This window comes from Haliaeetus leucocephalus, unplaced genomic scaffold (assembly GCF_000737465.1).
Source record: "Haliaeetus leucocephalus isolate CR32 unplaced genomic scaffold, Haliaeetus_leucocephalus-4.0 Scaffold751, whole genome shotgun sequence".
In the NCBI taxonomy this organism is placed as follows: domain Eukaryota; kingdom Metazoa; phylum Chordata; class Aves; order Accipitriformes; family Accipitridae; genus Haliaeetus; species Haliaeetus leucocephalus.
Window position 1 is genome coordinate 18,425,369 of NW_010973187.1, and position 15,427 is coordinate 18,440,795.

A 15,427-nucleotide genomic window follows, 5' to 3' on the forward strand; every position below is an offset into this window, starting at 1 on the left:
ATTTTAAAAGGTGCCAGGAGCTTCTTACAAGATGCTGAGCTACCTCCTCTCTGATGTCTTCATGTCCTTCAAGGAACAGATCAAGAGAGGGAGCAGTGTGTGATTCCTCTTCAAACATGATTTTGAAGAGTAAAAACTTCCATATAAATCTTGGACCTTTATGGAGAAAATTGTTTCAAAAAAAAAAAAGAACAACCAAAAACCAAACCCCAACAAAAATTGGGAAAAGGAAATATAAACACTGTTATTGTTTCTGTTTTTTTGTGGGTTTGTTTGTTTAGGTTTTTGGGGTTTTGTTTTGTTTTTTAATTTAGTGGTAGAGAAGTTCTGTTGATAAAGGAGGAAATTGCAGGATATGTCTCAGTGTGGTTTTGGGGGGGGGGGGGTTACAAGTTAAGCAGTCTATGTAGACATAGCAGTCCTTGGTTATAGAAGGCAACGAGCTCTATATTAATTGCAAAATTATGTATCAGGAAACTCCTTGCAGTGTATTCCAGGGTTTTGTCTTTAAATGAGGAGCCATGATTTGTGTGATGGTGTGTATCTAACTTAAGGTTTGTCTTCATTACTGTTTCAGTATACAAAATTGGTATAGGAATACCAAGAAGAAATTTAATTCATTTGCAAAGCACCCTGAGGCACTTTCTGAATAATGTTAATCCTTAGCATTTCTGTCATGTGCTTCAATATGTTTTTCATACAGAGTAAATTAGCAAAGTCTGGGTATACCTCAAATTGTGGTGGGCACCTTTGAACTTGAGTTACTTCGTGGCAGAATAAACTCTCGTTTTTCTGGGGAGATCCCTTCTGGGACAAGAAGTCTTGCCATCGCTCTTCTGAGACCTGCTGTGTATGTATAACGGTATAACAGGATGTTAGCAGTAAACCTGGGATATCCATGACGAATGTTTAAATTTTTAAAATACTAGGCAGAATGGAAAACTTGAAGCACTCTTAATGTTTGTTCAGACTGCAAATGCGTGCAGATTCTAGCTTTCTTGGTAATCTAATGCTTTTTCATATTGAAGCATGACATTTTAGGCTCCATTTCAGAAACATTCAGCTGCGTTACTAATGGACCCATCTCTGACTCCCACTTGCAGTGGTATTCAGGTGGGCACACTTCATTGCTAGCACAGCATGAGGATATCATTAACTCTATGACAAATTTCACTTCACCTCAAAGTTTTTCTTTTTTTTTTTTTGTTTCATAATTTATTACTAGATGCATTAAATCAGCAAGCTGGTGCTCTTAAGAAGGAACTGCTACAACAATAGTACTTTGACACCTGTGAAAGTTTGGGTTTTTTTCCTAGTGCCTGTGAAATGTGGCTATTACAGTTTCTTGCCTTACACTAAAAAAACCCAAACAAACAAACAAAAAAAAAACCCCAAAGCAAACCCCAAACAACAAAAAAACCAATCGCTGCAGCCCAAATGAAAGACTTCTGTAGTGTGGCATTGCTGAAGCAATGATGTATACTCAGTCCAGATGGTTATTGGAGTGCTCTATACATCAGTGAGCGTCGATGGTTAGTCCCATAGTCGGTGCTTTTAGTGAGCTGTCATGGCAATAAAGCTGAGCACTCACATACAGTTGAAAATCTTCAGTGCCCACTGGGAATTAGGCTTTACAGCTCCTTTTCCCTAATGAGGCGGATCGTTTTCTGCTCATATGTACGTGGCGTGCGTTCAGGACAGCCCAGCAGTACAGTATTTGCGTGCTTAGCTCTTGTTTGGGAGACCGTGCAAACTGCATCTCTGATAATCATCGTGATGAGGAAAAAACAACCCACAACACAACGGGCTTTTTTTCCCCACTCTTCCTTTATCTGCTGCCTGTTTTCTGTGGAGCTGCCTGGTATGGGTTTCTTTGGATGAATGATCCACCTTTGGGTTCACCTCCTGAAAGACATGCTCTTGTTAGGAATCAGTAAGGATGAAGGGATAATCATGGTGTATTTTTATGGAGATGCCTGTTGGCTCTCCAGCACGGGGCATTGTCTGCAGTAGAGGTATCATGTTGGCTGCTCAATGTAAATGCACATTTCAGACCTTGATGTAGTCAGGGAGAGTCCTCACTAGAGATTTGCACTCGAATATACAGGCAAAGTTATATCATAAGCTCTCTCTTGCTCCAGTTTGGGCTTTTCTGCAACAGCTATCGTAATAAAACTACTGTGCTGTAAATTGTGGTAAATGGCAGCATTTGCTTGTCTGCGCTGCGGCTGTGCACGAATGGAGCTGTGCTGCTGTCGGGCTTCGGCAGCTTAGTTCGGGGTCCGTAGAAGTACGATGGCACCGTCGAGAGAAGTAAAGGTGGGAGATCCAGTGCAGGCTGCTGGCGTTAGCAAGAGCTGTTGCAATGCTGGGTTGTTGTTGGTATGTATGAGACATCATCAGGAATAAGATTTACGTCTCAGTGTATTTTTTAAGGTACAATATTTAAATACAAACAAAATTACTTTTCCTTGTAGCTTACACCTACATGCAGAGCATTCATTATTATTAATTGAAAGCTAAGAGCGGAGAAGTTGTAAAAGCATATTTTTCTCTCGGTGCCGGTGTTCTGTTCTGTTCTCAAATCTCACATAATATGGCCAAGCAGATAAGACAGATTGTTTTATTCCTTGCTATGGAGTTCATCCCAGTCAATAATATTGATTAGTGCAGGGTGACTTGATGTTACAAGAATAACACCCTTTTCTTAATTTGAGCCTGTATTTCCTAGTTCATGCCTCAGTAGTTCATGCTTGGATGAATTCTTCAATAAGTCAGTTAAGACACAGACCCCACTGGAAATTGCAGGGTCTGACATTAATAGGGGAAATGAATAATTTTCTTTTCCTAGAAGTTATGCCTCTTTTTTCCACGATTAAACTGTCACATTGTGCAAGTTAACTTTTTAAAATGCAAAATGAAATTCTGGAATTTTTTTTTTTTTTTTTGAGCTACCTCTTTCTAATTACAATCAGTAAAGTTTTATAAACTATGTTCTCAGCTGCTTCTTTGTGCTTCCTGAGTCCTTATGTTAGTGCAGGATTTATCAAGAAGCTCCATGTCCTAAAGGTGCATTTGGGGAGCTGAGTCAGCTTGTGGAAATGCTGCAACTGCAGCTATCCACAGGATGGATGCATGGATTTCCCACTCCACAAGGAATTTAATATTGTCCCTTTTACTGGGGCACCGAAACAGCATCTTTGAATCTACACCAGTGCTGTGAATTCTTGTACAAAGTACTCCTGACCTGGAGGGACCATTTAGGGTATGGGAGAACTGGTGTCAGTGACTTGCTTGGTCCTTGGACATTGCTGTGAGGTTGCTGACAGGAGGGTCAATTAAATCAGGTCATCAAAGAGCTTTTTTTATAGATTGGTTACAGGTAATGGCCTAAAGCATATAAACTTCACCTTGAAAAGAAGATCGAGTCACTTACTCATGGGTTGTATTCCTCCTCTTACACTTTCCAATGTGGAGAAATTCTTCTTGTTTCGAGGCAGATAGATGTCAGGGTCAAAAAAATGCAATAATCTGCTGCTGTTGTTTTGATTTCAAGTACTTTGTCATTTTCCTACCTATAAAGCTATCATAGTAATGTGATTAGGTTCTGTATTTATTATTATTCAATCATTAACGAGAGTTCACATGCAAAATGAAAAGGACTTGACAGTATTTGGGCTAAGTTCTTTGCCTAAGTTCTTATTTTGGGTTATTTAAGGTTCTTAGCCAAAAACCTCACTCGATAGGGTTGCTTCGCAGATGATACCTGCAAGATGATGGTCTGTGCTTTGTGACAAGAGAGCATGACCAAAATACAAGGGTTTATGTGCTGAATTACTGCTAATTTCAGAATGAGATTTTTTTCTGATGCCGCCATTTGCTTATGTGTGGGGCATCTGGCTTGTTCTCCTAAAAATGTTTTCTTCTGGAAGGGTAACAAGTGGACTTTGTTGCTATCAGCAAATGCAAGGGTTTCAGGAAATTGAGATTTGCCTTCCTCCCTTTTTTCTCTCTCAGTAGCCTAATTTTTAAAGTGTTTTGGTGTTAGGAGCTGCCTATGGAAGTGACTTTGGTTCAGATTTAATGACATGCAGGTGGGTGTTTTCATGCCACTTGAAGTCCTGCAGTCTGGGCCTGAGGTGTATAAATAACACTCTCTGAGCTTGTGTTTTACTACCAAGGACTGTGCCAGACTCAAAAAGTTAATTTTCCCCGTAGCTGAGAGCCTATTTGTATGTAACTGGAACTTGAGCAAATGCGACTTTTGCTAGGGAATTACTTGGTGCAGGACGTGGACTCCTGAGAGACCCAGTAGTGTTAAATGTAATAAATAAGTTAAAATGTCGTGTCACTTGCAGTCAAAACCAAGCTACCTTCCAAGGGATTGAATGGTGGCATCAGTCGGAGGTGCAGGAGCCTTCCATACAGCAATATGGAAGCAGCAAAATTCAGTGAAGTGCTGCTCTTAAAACCCTTTCCAAGCATCATGTGCTTCAAAATACATCTTAGCCACATGGACAAGACTTTGAGTGTTTATTATACAAGATGAAGGCCCTCGTGCTTTTGAGAAAGGGTGGTTTAGGTGTGTGCTGATGTGCTTTGTGTTAGGTTTTGGGCTGTTCTGATAACTGCTCAAGTCACTGAAACTTCAGGCTGGAGGTCCTCATTTGTCAGTGGGTTGGCACTTTGAAGAACCATGAGGCTCAAGGCTCTTAATGGTGTCTGGGCATCTCTCATCTGTGTGATGGGTATCACGTTAGCACCTCCAGTCCGGTACACTGGACTTAGGTCAACTGATACATTCATCTGACGTGGCTGGGAAACTCTTCTGCAGTTGAAACCAGGTCCTGTGCCGTAGGAGACCTGCACTTACCAGTCTTTCTGCAATACTCCGCCAGCTATGGAGAGAGGAGCCTAAAGTAATGAATGAATATGATCTGTATTGTTCCTATTGCCTTAGGAGTACTTTCTCGGAGCAGAAAGAGGGTAGAAAGAGCATATCTTCACGTTAATTGCTGATCTTTCACTAGGAATGAAGCATTTAGTCAGACCTAAATGTTTAATTATCACTTACTATGTAAAAATCAAGGGATGTTCAGATCTGTTAGACAACTTGTTTCATGTTATTTTCCAGGAGGACCGGATGATAACTTAATTGAAGGTGGCGGATCCAAGTTTGTCTGCAAACCAGGAGCCAGGAACATTACCATCATCTTTCATCCCCTCCTCAGGTAAGTAAGGCTGTCTACGTATTTCTAGAGGTGCAAATAATTAGAATAAGTAGAATTAACCTTCTTTCTTTATGGGCACATTGCCACTTCTGAGATAACATCCCACAGCAGTGGGCTTGCTGTAAAGTTGTTGACATGCACATATGTAAAAAGTAATCACTAGTTGAGGTTGTTGCCAGTGCTCTTTAATCTTTTTCAGAATTGACTAGCATACCAAGTGGGATTGCTTGTCTGGGTGACCCTGTTTCATTGACCAGTGTAAGTTGTTATTGACCCAAGCTGGGAAAAAAGTTTAGTTGCAGCATGCCACAAATTGTTTATTGCTGACTGTCTGTTATGCTTATTAAAAAGTCAGAAGGATAGTTTATGAACTGCAAGGTAAGTTCATTCTTTGATAAAGCAAATACGGTCTATGGTCTGCAAATTAAATGCCTCATCTAAAGTGCCCTGCCAATTACTAAAATCTTCACAGCTCATCACGGACTGCTGGAACTTTAAAACAGAGCAGGTCTATACTAAGCCTCTTTTCACCAAGTCACTCACCTCTGATACTTTAATTTTTCTTTCTTTACTTTGCAATCTAACAGTTCATCTCTTAGTTTTGCCAGCATTAAATACTACGATGTTTTTCTCGGCTCACGTTGGTCTTCCACCTCTGCTTTTTCCTTGCAGGGTTTTCCTTTATTGTCAGACATGTCCTTGCCTATTCAGTGGTAGCACCTTTAGAGAGCATTTCCCTCCTTGGTTCTGCTTGTATTACTCGCTATCATGAGTCACTTAGGCAACAGGGTATGTCCCTTGAACACTAAAAACAAGCAATAATAAAATAGTAATAAAAAGTAATGGGAATCTGATCCCCAGAGGATGGAATATCCTGACTGATGTCTCAGTAGCTGAGAACTGTGGTCATCTGTGACTTCTCAGGACTTAAAAATATAGATGGAAAGTGCATAAATTCCTCCAAATTTAAGTTTCTGATGTCATGACACTAGATATTGGAATAATCTTGAGAACAGCACCTGTTGTGAGGACAGACAAAAACTTGTTATGGTGTTTAAGATCTTTCCTTGAAAAAAGGGTTATGTACATTGTACACTCTTCATTTATTGCTAGATGCCCATAATGAAATGGAAAATTTCATAAACATATTTTGTTTCAACCTCTGTCTCTTTTAAACAAAAGAAATGTGCTAAAAATAAATTTGCTACAGCATGATTTATAGTTTTTAGCCATTATATTATGAGAAAAGATGGACAGTGGTTAAGATGCAATATGCTATTCAAGATACGACCGCTATAGTATGGACTTCAGTCTCTTAATCTTTAATGAATTTACAGGCTTCTTTCAAGCACAGAGCGGGGTGATGATGTTCCTATTTTTATTGATGAGGTATTTCACATTGATTTAGAAACCGGTGAAAATACTTCTTTCTTTCTATTTGCCTTCCTGCTTAATTTTTCCCCCTTTTTTTGCCATCTGAGTCAAACATGAGTGCTCTGCTTTAAATAGCACTTCTCACAAACACTTCACTTTCATTACCAGCTTGCAAGATAGGCAATAGAAATAATTTGCCTCATAAAAAATAATTGCATCAAGATTAAGGTATCTGCGTACAATATATTTTTCATGCTAACCATCTGCAACATCTTAACTTCCTTGCATTGAGTAGTTCATCAATAACTGCATGAAGAGAAGGAAAATACCCTGTGACTGAGCTTACCCGTTTCTCACTGCAGAATGGGGGGAGTTTGGGTGTAAGTGAAGACTGTAGAAACTTTTTTAATGTGATTTTGCCTAATTTAATGATTGACAGAGTAAACGCACGAGTCCTTGCTACCTTAGATTTAACTAATGATCCTCAACTTTGGTGTGTGCATGATGCATGGGGTGCAGCATATCTGGGATGACCAGGACTGGATTTCTTTTGCTGATAATAATTACCTGTAGGGAGTTCTGTTCCTGACGGGAGTTGATAGCAATGACCTGTCCTACCAGCAAACTGGCTTACCCATTGAGTCCTGTTAAAATTGGCTATATGGTGCTGGCTGTGGTTGTAAAATGCTGAATATGGTGGATTTGCTAAAATATTGACGTTTGCAATAATTTCTAGCACATCATCTTATGTGTGCATTCCTTGTTGGTTAGATCTTTGTCACCCTTCTCCAGACGTTATTGTATAAGTGTCAAGCTCTTGACGAGGTAATTGCTGCAGAGGTGTGAAGTTTTCACTTGCTTTATTTTCCATTTGTTGTCGAGGTTCTTTATGGCCTGCCTCAATCATCTTTCATCAATGTCGCTTGTATGGGCTTAAAATGAATCTGTTTTGAATTAAAAATGATCAATATTTTATTTAGAAGGGGTTTTTGTTTGTTTTTTTTTCTTATTTTTATCAAGTTCACATAAACATGTTGACAGAGAAGTTTTAGCACTGTATGGGCTAGCTGATTTTATTAGGAAGCTGAGTGCTTCTAGAAGTATTAAGCTAACGGGATCACTGAGAAACCAGACACTGGCGTGATGATTTAAAGCCTGAGCATTGCATTAAGTGATGGCTTTAAAATGTAATTCAGCACAGTAATGTTGGGGGAGAGTTGTAACCAGAGCATTCATATTCATCAGTCTGAATTTTTCTTTTTTTTGTACTACTGATGTGATAGACAATGACATTTTTCATATCAGAGTTGCACAATCACAGTGTTAAGTTTACTGGTTATAATAGCCTTTTTTTGGATCCTTCTTTATGTACAAACTGAGGTTGAGCTTGGCTCCAGATCCTTTTGAAGAACAGAGAGTCAGCAGGCTTTCAGGGGGCTGTGAATTAACCCGCGTATCTCCAGTAACAAAAGTTTCTTTGGAGGAACTCTTAACTAACAACCGTGGAGATCGTAAGGGCAAATACATACGAATGGTTTTCAAAGTCTTCCTTCCCTCGATTTCATTTAGAGCATCGAGCCAGAGTTGGGAAGTGAGATGTTAATGCCGTTTGGGATGTGGGTCCCTAATTTCCACTAGGACAATTGAGACACACCAAGCCCCAGATTAATTACCAGGACTTAATGACACCACCACACACGTAATAAATTAATAGTGAATTTTTGGAAGACAAGTGGGTATTCTGGTGGAGATGATTCCTGGGAATAGATTTTACTAACTACATATGAAAACTAATTGCACTTACAAATTGAAGAGGAATACACATCTGATTTTCCTTAATTACATATTGCGGGAGGTGTCAAAGTATAAAAGTTACCAAAAGCGTCCAGTTGCTTTCTTCATCCTTCACTGCTAACCAGCATCTGCTTGGATCGTGAAAGCGCTGGTGTTACTGGTCTGTGGACTAATGTCTCCCGTTGGAGGAGGGAAACGTGCAGGACCAATACTGACGCCCTTACGTTGTGGAATATTGAACAGCCTGAGTGATGTCTGTTGTAACATTTGTTTGGTGGGGATTTTTTTTTTAATGTTTATTTGTTTCAGCTGGCATTTGAAAGGCACTTGGCTCTTCAGGGTAATAATCATTTTACATATGCTTTATAGAGCATGTTTATTACCAGACAATTGAAGAACAGATGTCTGCAGTCTTGAGGCTTAAGGGGGAGGGACAGGAGGGACTGGAGATGGAGGGGATGGTGGCGTGTGGAATTGTGAAAGCACTGCTGATGCTAGCTCAGTTGAACGTTGTTTGGATATTGGGTACTAAGGCCGCGAGGGTATCCATTTATTAATATCAGCCACACTTCATTAAGATCAAGCAGCAATTAAAAGGGTTATAGGATGGAAGAGAAAGCAAAGCGTTCATTGATTCGGAAGAAGCAGTCGCTTCTAAGCAAGATTGTGTCCTTGTGAAGGAGTGGACTAGAGAGGCTAAATTGACCTGGCACCCTCTACCTCTCTATCAAATGGGCAGCGTCTGCCTGCTGCCATCTCCCTGCTCGCCAGATGGGAGGAACTGCGCCGTGTCAGGGATGTTCTAGTCACTGCCTTTGATCTCAAAGTCTGGAGAGTAAGAAAGTGAGAAGCAAAGTGTGGATTTATTGGAGTAGCAAATTAAGGGAGGAAGGAAAGGCAAAATTACTGATTCGACTGTGCTGATGTTGTCTGAGATGCAAAGACTAAAGTTTAACGCTCAGGTGTGTGCATGGTCCGAGGCACTGCAAAGTTTGCTTGTTCTTGGTATTTCAGGTTGGTTGGAGTGGGAGGAAAAGAGCAGGTAATAATTTGACATTTTAATTTAACAATTAAGTGATTATGTTCATTTATGCTGGTCTCCATCATTTAAAGCAGTAGCTTTTTACTTGTTAACATTTTTGGAATTTCCTGTTTCTTCCGGTTATGTTAATGCTAATAAAGGAGCGATTGCTCTTTTAATAAATAAAATATATTCATTAGGGAATAATCAAGGAGGATAGTAATTTAGTTTTGCTGCCTGTTGATATCAGCATGTTCCTCACCAACTGGTGGCAATCGGCACGGAACTGCTGAAGGTCAAATTTCGGACTCCGCTGGTAACCTGTCCTGGGGAGGGAGGTGCACGATGTACAGAATATGTACATACACACAGGTACATATGTATTAACAGTCATGTTTTAGCTTTCCGTGCTTTGGGAATAATCGTGTCAAGCTTCTATTTAATTCAGGATATGTCAAGATAAAAGGCACTGTATGTATAATTTAAATCCTCTGTTTAGTTTGAAAATGTTGGGAGGGGATGGCAAAGCTGTCATCGGTTCCTATGGGGCATCTAAGTCCTTTGGTCTGTGTGAGCATCAACTGCTGCTGCAGCTGAGCACTGTTCATACCTACGTAACTGCAACTGATACAAAACTATGTATATAAGTAAGAACCCGTGTGTACCTCGCTGATAATCCCTTTTATTAGTATATTTGTAGAGCTATAATAATAAACTACTAATTTGATTTTAAAATATGCTGTAATATCTTATAGTTGTGTACTAAAAAATTAATATTTGATAATATGGGGAATGTGTTATATGGGAAGCAAAAGGAGTGTGAAAATTAGATTAGTTTGTTAGTTACATTGAGTATGTTTAGACTATGTTAAATGATACCAAGTATGTTAAGAAAAATACGTGGTATTTTGTCAGTTTAAGAAGTATATATTATTATTATTAAAGTAAATGGAAAATGTCAAATAATCTTAGGGCACAGATAGTGCTAAATAATGAGAGCTGATGTTTCTAGCTTTTTGAAATCAAACCTAAAATACTTGATTTTAGAGAAATCGATAAAACCGACTCGAGCTGGGAGAGGGAACTTATTAACTGCTTAAAGTTTGTATTTCATGTTGAATAATATTCAGAGGGTAAGGAGTTAAGTAAAAAAAACCAAACAAACAGGTGCTGTTATGTACATAGGAAGACTTTATTTGCAAACTTTTAAAGTCAGTGACCCCTTAAAAATATAACCATCTGGATTCCATGAATACTGTTTGTGAAGTCTTAAGAGTCAGACATATCCCTTATCTTCAAAGACGGGGGAAAAATATCACTTAGTTAATCTAAATCTGGCTTCTGCAAGGTAGGCAGTATCTTCCCTTTAGAGAGGGAGGCTATGGAGGCAAGGAGCTGGTGCCTCTCCGCAGGCTCTGTGGCGCGGCAAGACAAATGGGGCTCAGATCAGGAGCCCGTATCTCCTGCTTCTCATTACGGTACCGATAGTCACCACGATGCTTAATATACCCATCTTTATTTTGGAATCGTTAATACCCATCCTTGAGTATGACAGATGCTTGATACAACTTTTCATACACTCGCTGTTTACTTCAGTTGACCTGAATCAAGATCTTAAGGGAGCAATTTGACACCCACCTACTGAATTTTTTTCTCCCCCCTGGTTTAATGAGTGTTTAGAAGACATTTAGTTGACGAGTCCCTTGCTGTTGACATTTAGTACTTTATATCTGTCAACAGCGGGAATGAATGTTTCTTGCAGGCGAATCCTAACTCTTTTCTCTTTGACAAGCTCTCATAAAGTCTGCGTTGCTGAATTATAAAGACACATTTCAGAAGAGCTTGTTGTTGTGACACTGCTAAGAAAAGGTTTAGTTCTGACTGAGGCCATCGCAGAAACAGGGCACATGCATGGGAAGGGGATGGGGAACAGCTTCACGTTTTGTGCTTTTTTTTCCCTGATGCTTTATGAGGACTGACAGTCTTACTGTGTGTGTCTGATTAAAGATGACAGTTTATAAAAACCTTAAGGTAAGGCTGTTCATTTTCGATGACAGAAAATAAAGCAGTCCCCCCCACACCTCCCACACAAACAAAAACTCTTACACGCCAAAAAAACTCTTAATATGTGGTGCATTGATTTTATATTGTCTGTCAGAGAATGTGCTTCAGCAGATCAGTCAAGTTTTGAGTTTTCAAACATGCTTCATCCATACGGAAAATCAACAGCCTGTCAGAAATTTCACATGTCTCCAGCTCCTCCTTTCCTTTGGGTGAAATACAACCTGAAGGAGGAACATAGAAATTTTGACATTTGCAAGAACTTAGGCTGAATAGCTGAAAACAGTGTTAATTCAATTCCATGATAATGAATTACTTCTAACCCGTATTATGTTCATCAAGCCAACAAAGTAGTTTCAGCTCATTTCTTAATGGAAGTGCTGCTTGAGTTTAGTTCTAGCATTAACTAATGTTCTCAAAGAGCAGGATTAAAGTTCCCCGTATTGCTGAACACTATTATTTTTATTATACTGTAAGTAGAGATTTGTGATGTCATATGAGTTTTCAGTATTTATTCCTTGTGAATACTGCATCGCAAGACACGAGTCGTGTCTTAGAATAGAACAGTTCAGTCGGAAGGGACCTACAACGATCCTCTAGTCCAACTGCCTGACCGCTTCAGGGCTGACCAAAGGTTAAAGCCTGTTATTAAGGGTATTGGCCAAATGCCCCTTACATGCTGGCAGGCTTGGGGCATCGACCACCTCTCTAGGAAGCCTGTTCCAGTGTTTGACCACCCTTTCAGTAAAGAAATGCTTCCTAATGTCTAGTCTAAACCTCCCCTGGCGCAGCTTTGAGCCATTCCCACACGTCCTATCACTGGATCCCAGGGAGAAGAGCTCAATTCCCTCTCCACGTCCCCTCCTCAGGAAGCTGTAGAGAGCAATGAGGTGTCCCCTCAACCTCCTTTTCTCCAAACTAAACAAACCCAGTGTCCTCAGCCACTCCTTCCAGCCCCTCCACCAGCTTTGTTGTCCTTGTCTGGAGGTATTCAAGTACCTGAACAACCTTCTTGAATTGTGGAACACAGAACTGCACACAGTGCTGAGGGTGAGGCCACACCAACGCTAAATACAGCGGGAATGACATCAAGTCTTGAGATACACCAGCAAACCTTGTGTAGATCTGCTCATCTGGTTCTTTCCCAAAGAGGTGCTGGGCATGGCTGGTGGATGTGGGTTAAGAAGTTTGCAAGAAGTGCTGGTTTCGTACTGTGCAAAGAATAATCGTGGGTTTTCCCACCATTAGAGGAGCGGGTGTTGGACTGGAAGAGGGTTATTTTTGATTTTTCCGAGCTTGCCGTAGTGTGGACAAAAGCCAGCACATCTTGTATATGGACCTGTGAATTTATTGGTAATCTAACTGGTGTTTTACTAAGTCTAATCAAAATAGAACAATTATTAGTAAGTAAACTTATGGTGAAATTACAATAGTTATACAAATCTGGATTTATAGACTGGATTATAAAGTTATTACTAATTCTCTTTAATATTTTAATTTAAAAATGAAATAGTCAATTCTATTCTGCCCATGATGGTAATTGGTAAGTGATCTCCATGTCTTTCTCTCAACCCACAAGTTTTTCCATCTTATTTTCTACCCCCTGTCCTGTAAAAGAGGCGAAGTGAGAGAGTAGCTTGGTGGGGGTCTAGCAGCCGGCCAAGGTCGACCCACCACAAGAAGCTACTCTGGTCTTCCCAGAGTCTTACGGATGCCAGCAAATCTTTGGAGCAATCCTAAGAAGGAAGAGGATAAATTTGTGGGTCTTGCCCAGTACCAGGTGTGGCAAGTAGTCTGGGGAATTCCTCTTATATTTCTCACGTTGTGTCACTGGACCAAATAGTTTTACGTCAGAGCGTTTCCTTACGCAAGAGCCAGCTAGCCAAGGCCTCTGAAAGTCAACTCCACTAGCATGTTTTCCAGGCCTAAACACTTTTTAAAAAAAATACACGTGCGTTTTTTCCTTAAGAGAATGTAATACACCTGCAATTCTTTGGCTTTCTTTTAGCTCTGTTTCCATGTAAAACTGTGTGTATTAGCTAATATCCAGCTGATTTTACAATTTCACAAGGGTGTGCTCAGTTAAAATATCTTCTGTAAGTATTCATATGATGGCTGCAAATCTATTTGGCAGAATTAAAAAAAAAAAAATCTGGGAAAAAGAGAGGTTTTTTTTTTTCCATTAATCCACATTTCTCCAACACAAACTTACAGGCAGCCACACACTGACTGACTGATTTGCTGCCCGTGCTTTACGCTTTACCCAGGTAGACAGAAGAATTGGTTCAGATTATTGTAGCAGGGACCTGCGAGGTGAGACGGGGTTTGTAAAATGCATAGCTTGCTTTCAAAAGAAACTTGAATCTTGTGTGAACTCAAACTGGCTGTAAATTGTCATCGCCTGATGGCATCTTGTTAGCAGGATGGGTGCAAGAAGTTGATTAGAGTTGGTGAGCAACCTTCCTTTGTTACCAGAAGGTCATCTTTTCAGATTGCAACTGAGACTGAAGGAAAGGAGCTGGTGTAGTAGAAACATGGACCAAAAATCACACTTCTTTTATTTATTTTTATTTTACAGTTATGTGCTAATCTGTTATACGGAACATTCTGCAAAGGTTTGTAGATGTTGTGTTTGTGAAATGAGAGATTAAGTATGATTGAAATGGGTCTTACATGCATTGAAATTTGTAGATTTTCTTTTTTTCTTTTTCCTGTTTCTTTTCCTTTTCTCGCTCCCCACCCTGCCCCTAAGCATGAGTATTTTGGTACTTAAAAACCTCTTGGACAGAAAAATACTTAGCAAAGCTGGAAGGGAAGGATGGCTCCATTTATTTAATTTAACCATCTTAAATACAAAATGGCTTAATCTGAAAATGCTTTAAGGAGCCTGAGTTACACATCAAGATCCAAATTTAATGCTTTGGCTTATCAGACGCTATAAATCTCTTCAATCACAAGGTGAGATACTCCCATGCAGGAGCTGGTTCCTTTCTAGGAGCTTAATTGGCATTGGGGAATGAACTTCCACAGCGGCTAAAACTTGCTTTACTAGCACCAGCTTTCATTTCAAATACAGCACGTACTACTCTGACACTGAAAAAAAATCTGCAAGCGACAGAAAAACTCACAAGGCAAAAGTAGAAAAGCATCCTTCATTTTCATTGTGGAAGAAAAGGGGAAAAAAAAATTTGACAAATTCTAAGTTTATACTAAGTTTGTAATCTATGGAAGCTGTTCAGCAAATACATTAGTGAGGGCTTTCCCTGAATACGATAGGGGAAATCCAAGGATGAAAACCTAGTGTGGCTTGAGTCCAAGTTACATTATTATTACCCTGAAAAACTTTGGAGAGTGTGTGTGGTTACATTCATAAAGCTTTACGAATTTTCAGTTGAAATACAGGAGAGCTGTTGGTTGATGAGAACGAACAAGGTGATTTGTGTATTTTGTATTTGCTGTTAAAAGCAAAGATATAAAGCCCAGAATGACAGTGGGTTTTGGACCCCATATCCCCTATATAGCAATCAGAGGAACATGTATATGAAAGGAGTTTTAATTTTTATCTTTTTTTTTTTTTTTTTACATAAATGTCATGTTGTTTAGCTAAAGGTTGTTCTGGGAAAAGCCTTTGGTGGCGAACTGATTTCCCTTAGCATTGGGCCACTCATGTTGGAGCTCTCTCTCTGCTTTGTGTTTTAGCTAGATTATTCTTGCTGGGTTTTTGCAAAGCTATTTAAAACCTTATGTACAATTTAAAATTTTGTAATTTGGGGAAACTATAGCTGTTATCTCAGTTAGAGCATGGAGGTGAATTTCAGTCTTCTCCAGGGATAGTAAAAGGGGAAAAAAGAGATTTTCAAAGTATTTAATTTTCATTTATGATTGCAAAGAGTGAGATCTGAAATGTTTATTTCAACTATTACCCTCTTTTCAGTTTCCTGAGCAG

The 15,427-nt window shown here is 39.6% G+C and overlaps 1 protein-coding gene across 1 annotated transcript in view; it reads left to right on the plus strand.

Annotated features, from left to right (window-relative positions):
* LOC104840287 (exocyst complex component 4-like) overlaps positions 1-15,427 on the plus strand; it is a 328,127-nt gene that overhangs the window by 105,955 nt on the left and 206,745 nt on the right. Inside the window, exon 4 of the mRNA XM_010581112.1 lies at positions 5,135-5,231. Coding sequence (XP_010579414.1) covers positions 5,135-5,231 — 97 coding nt within the window. The remainder of the gene's footprint in view (positions 1-5,134; positions 5,232-15,427) is intronic.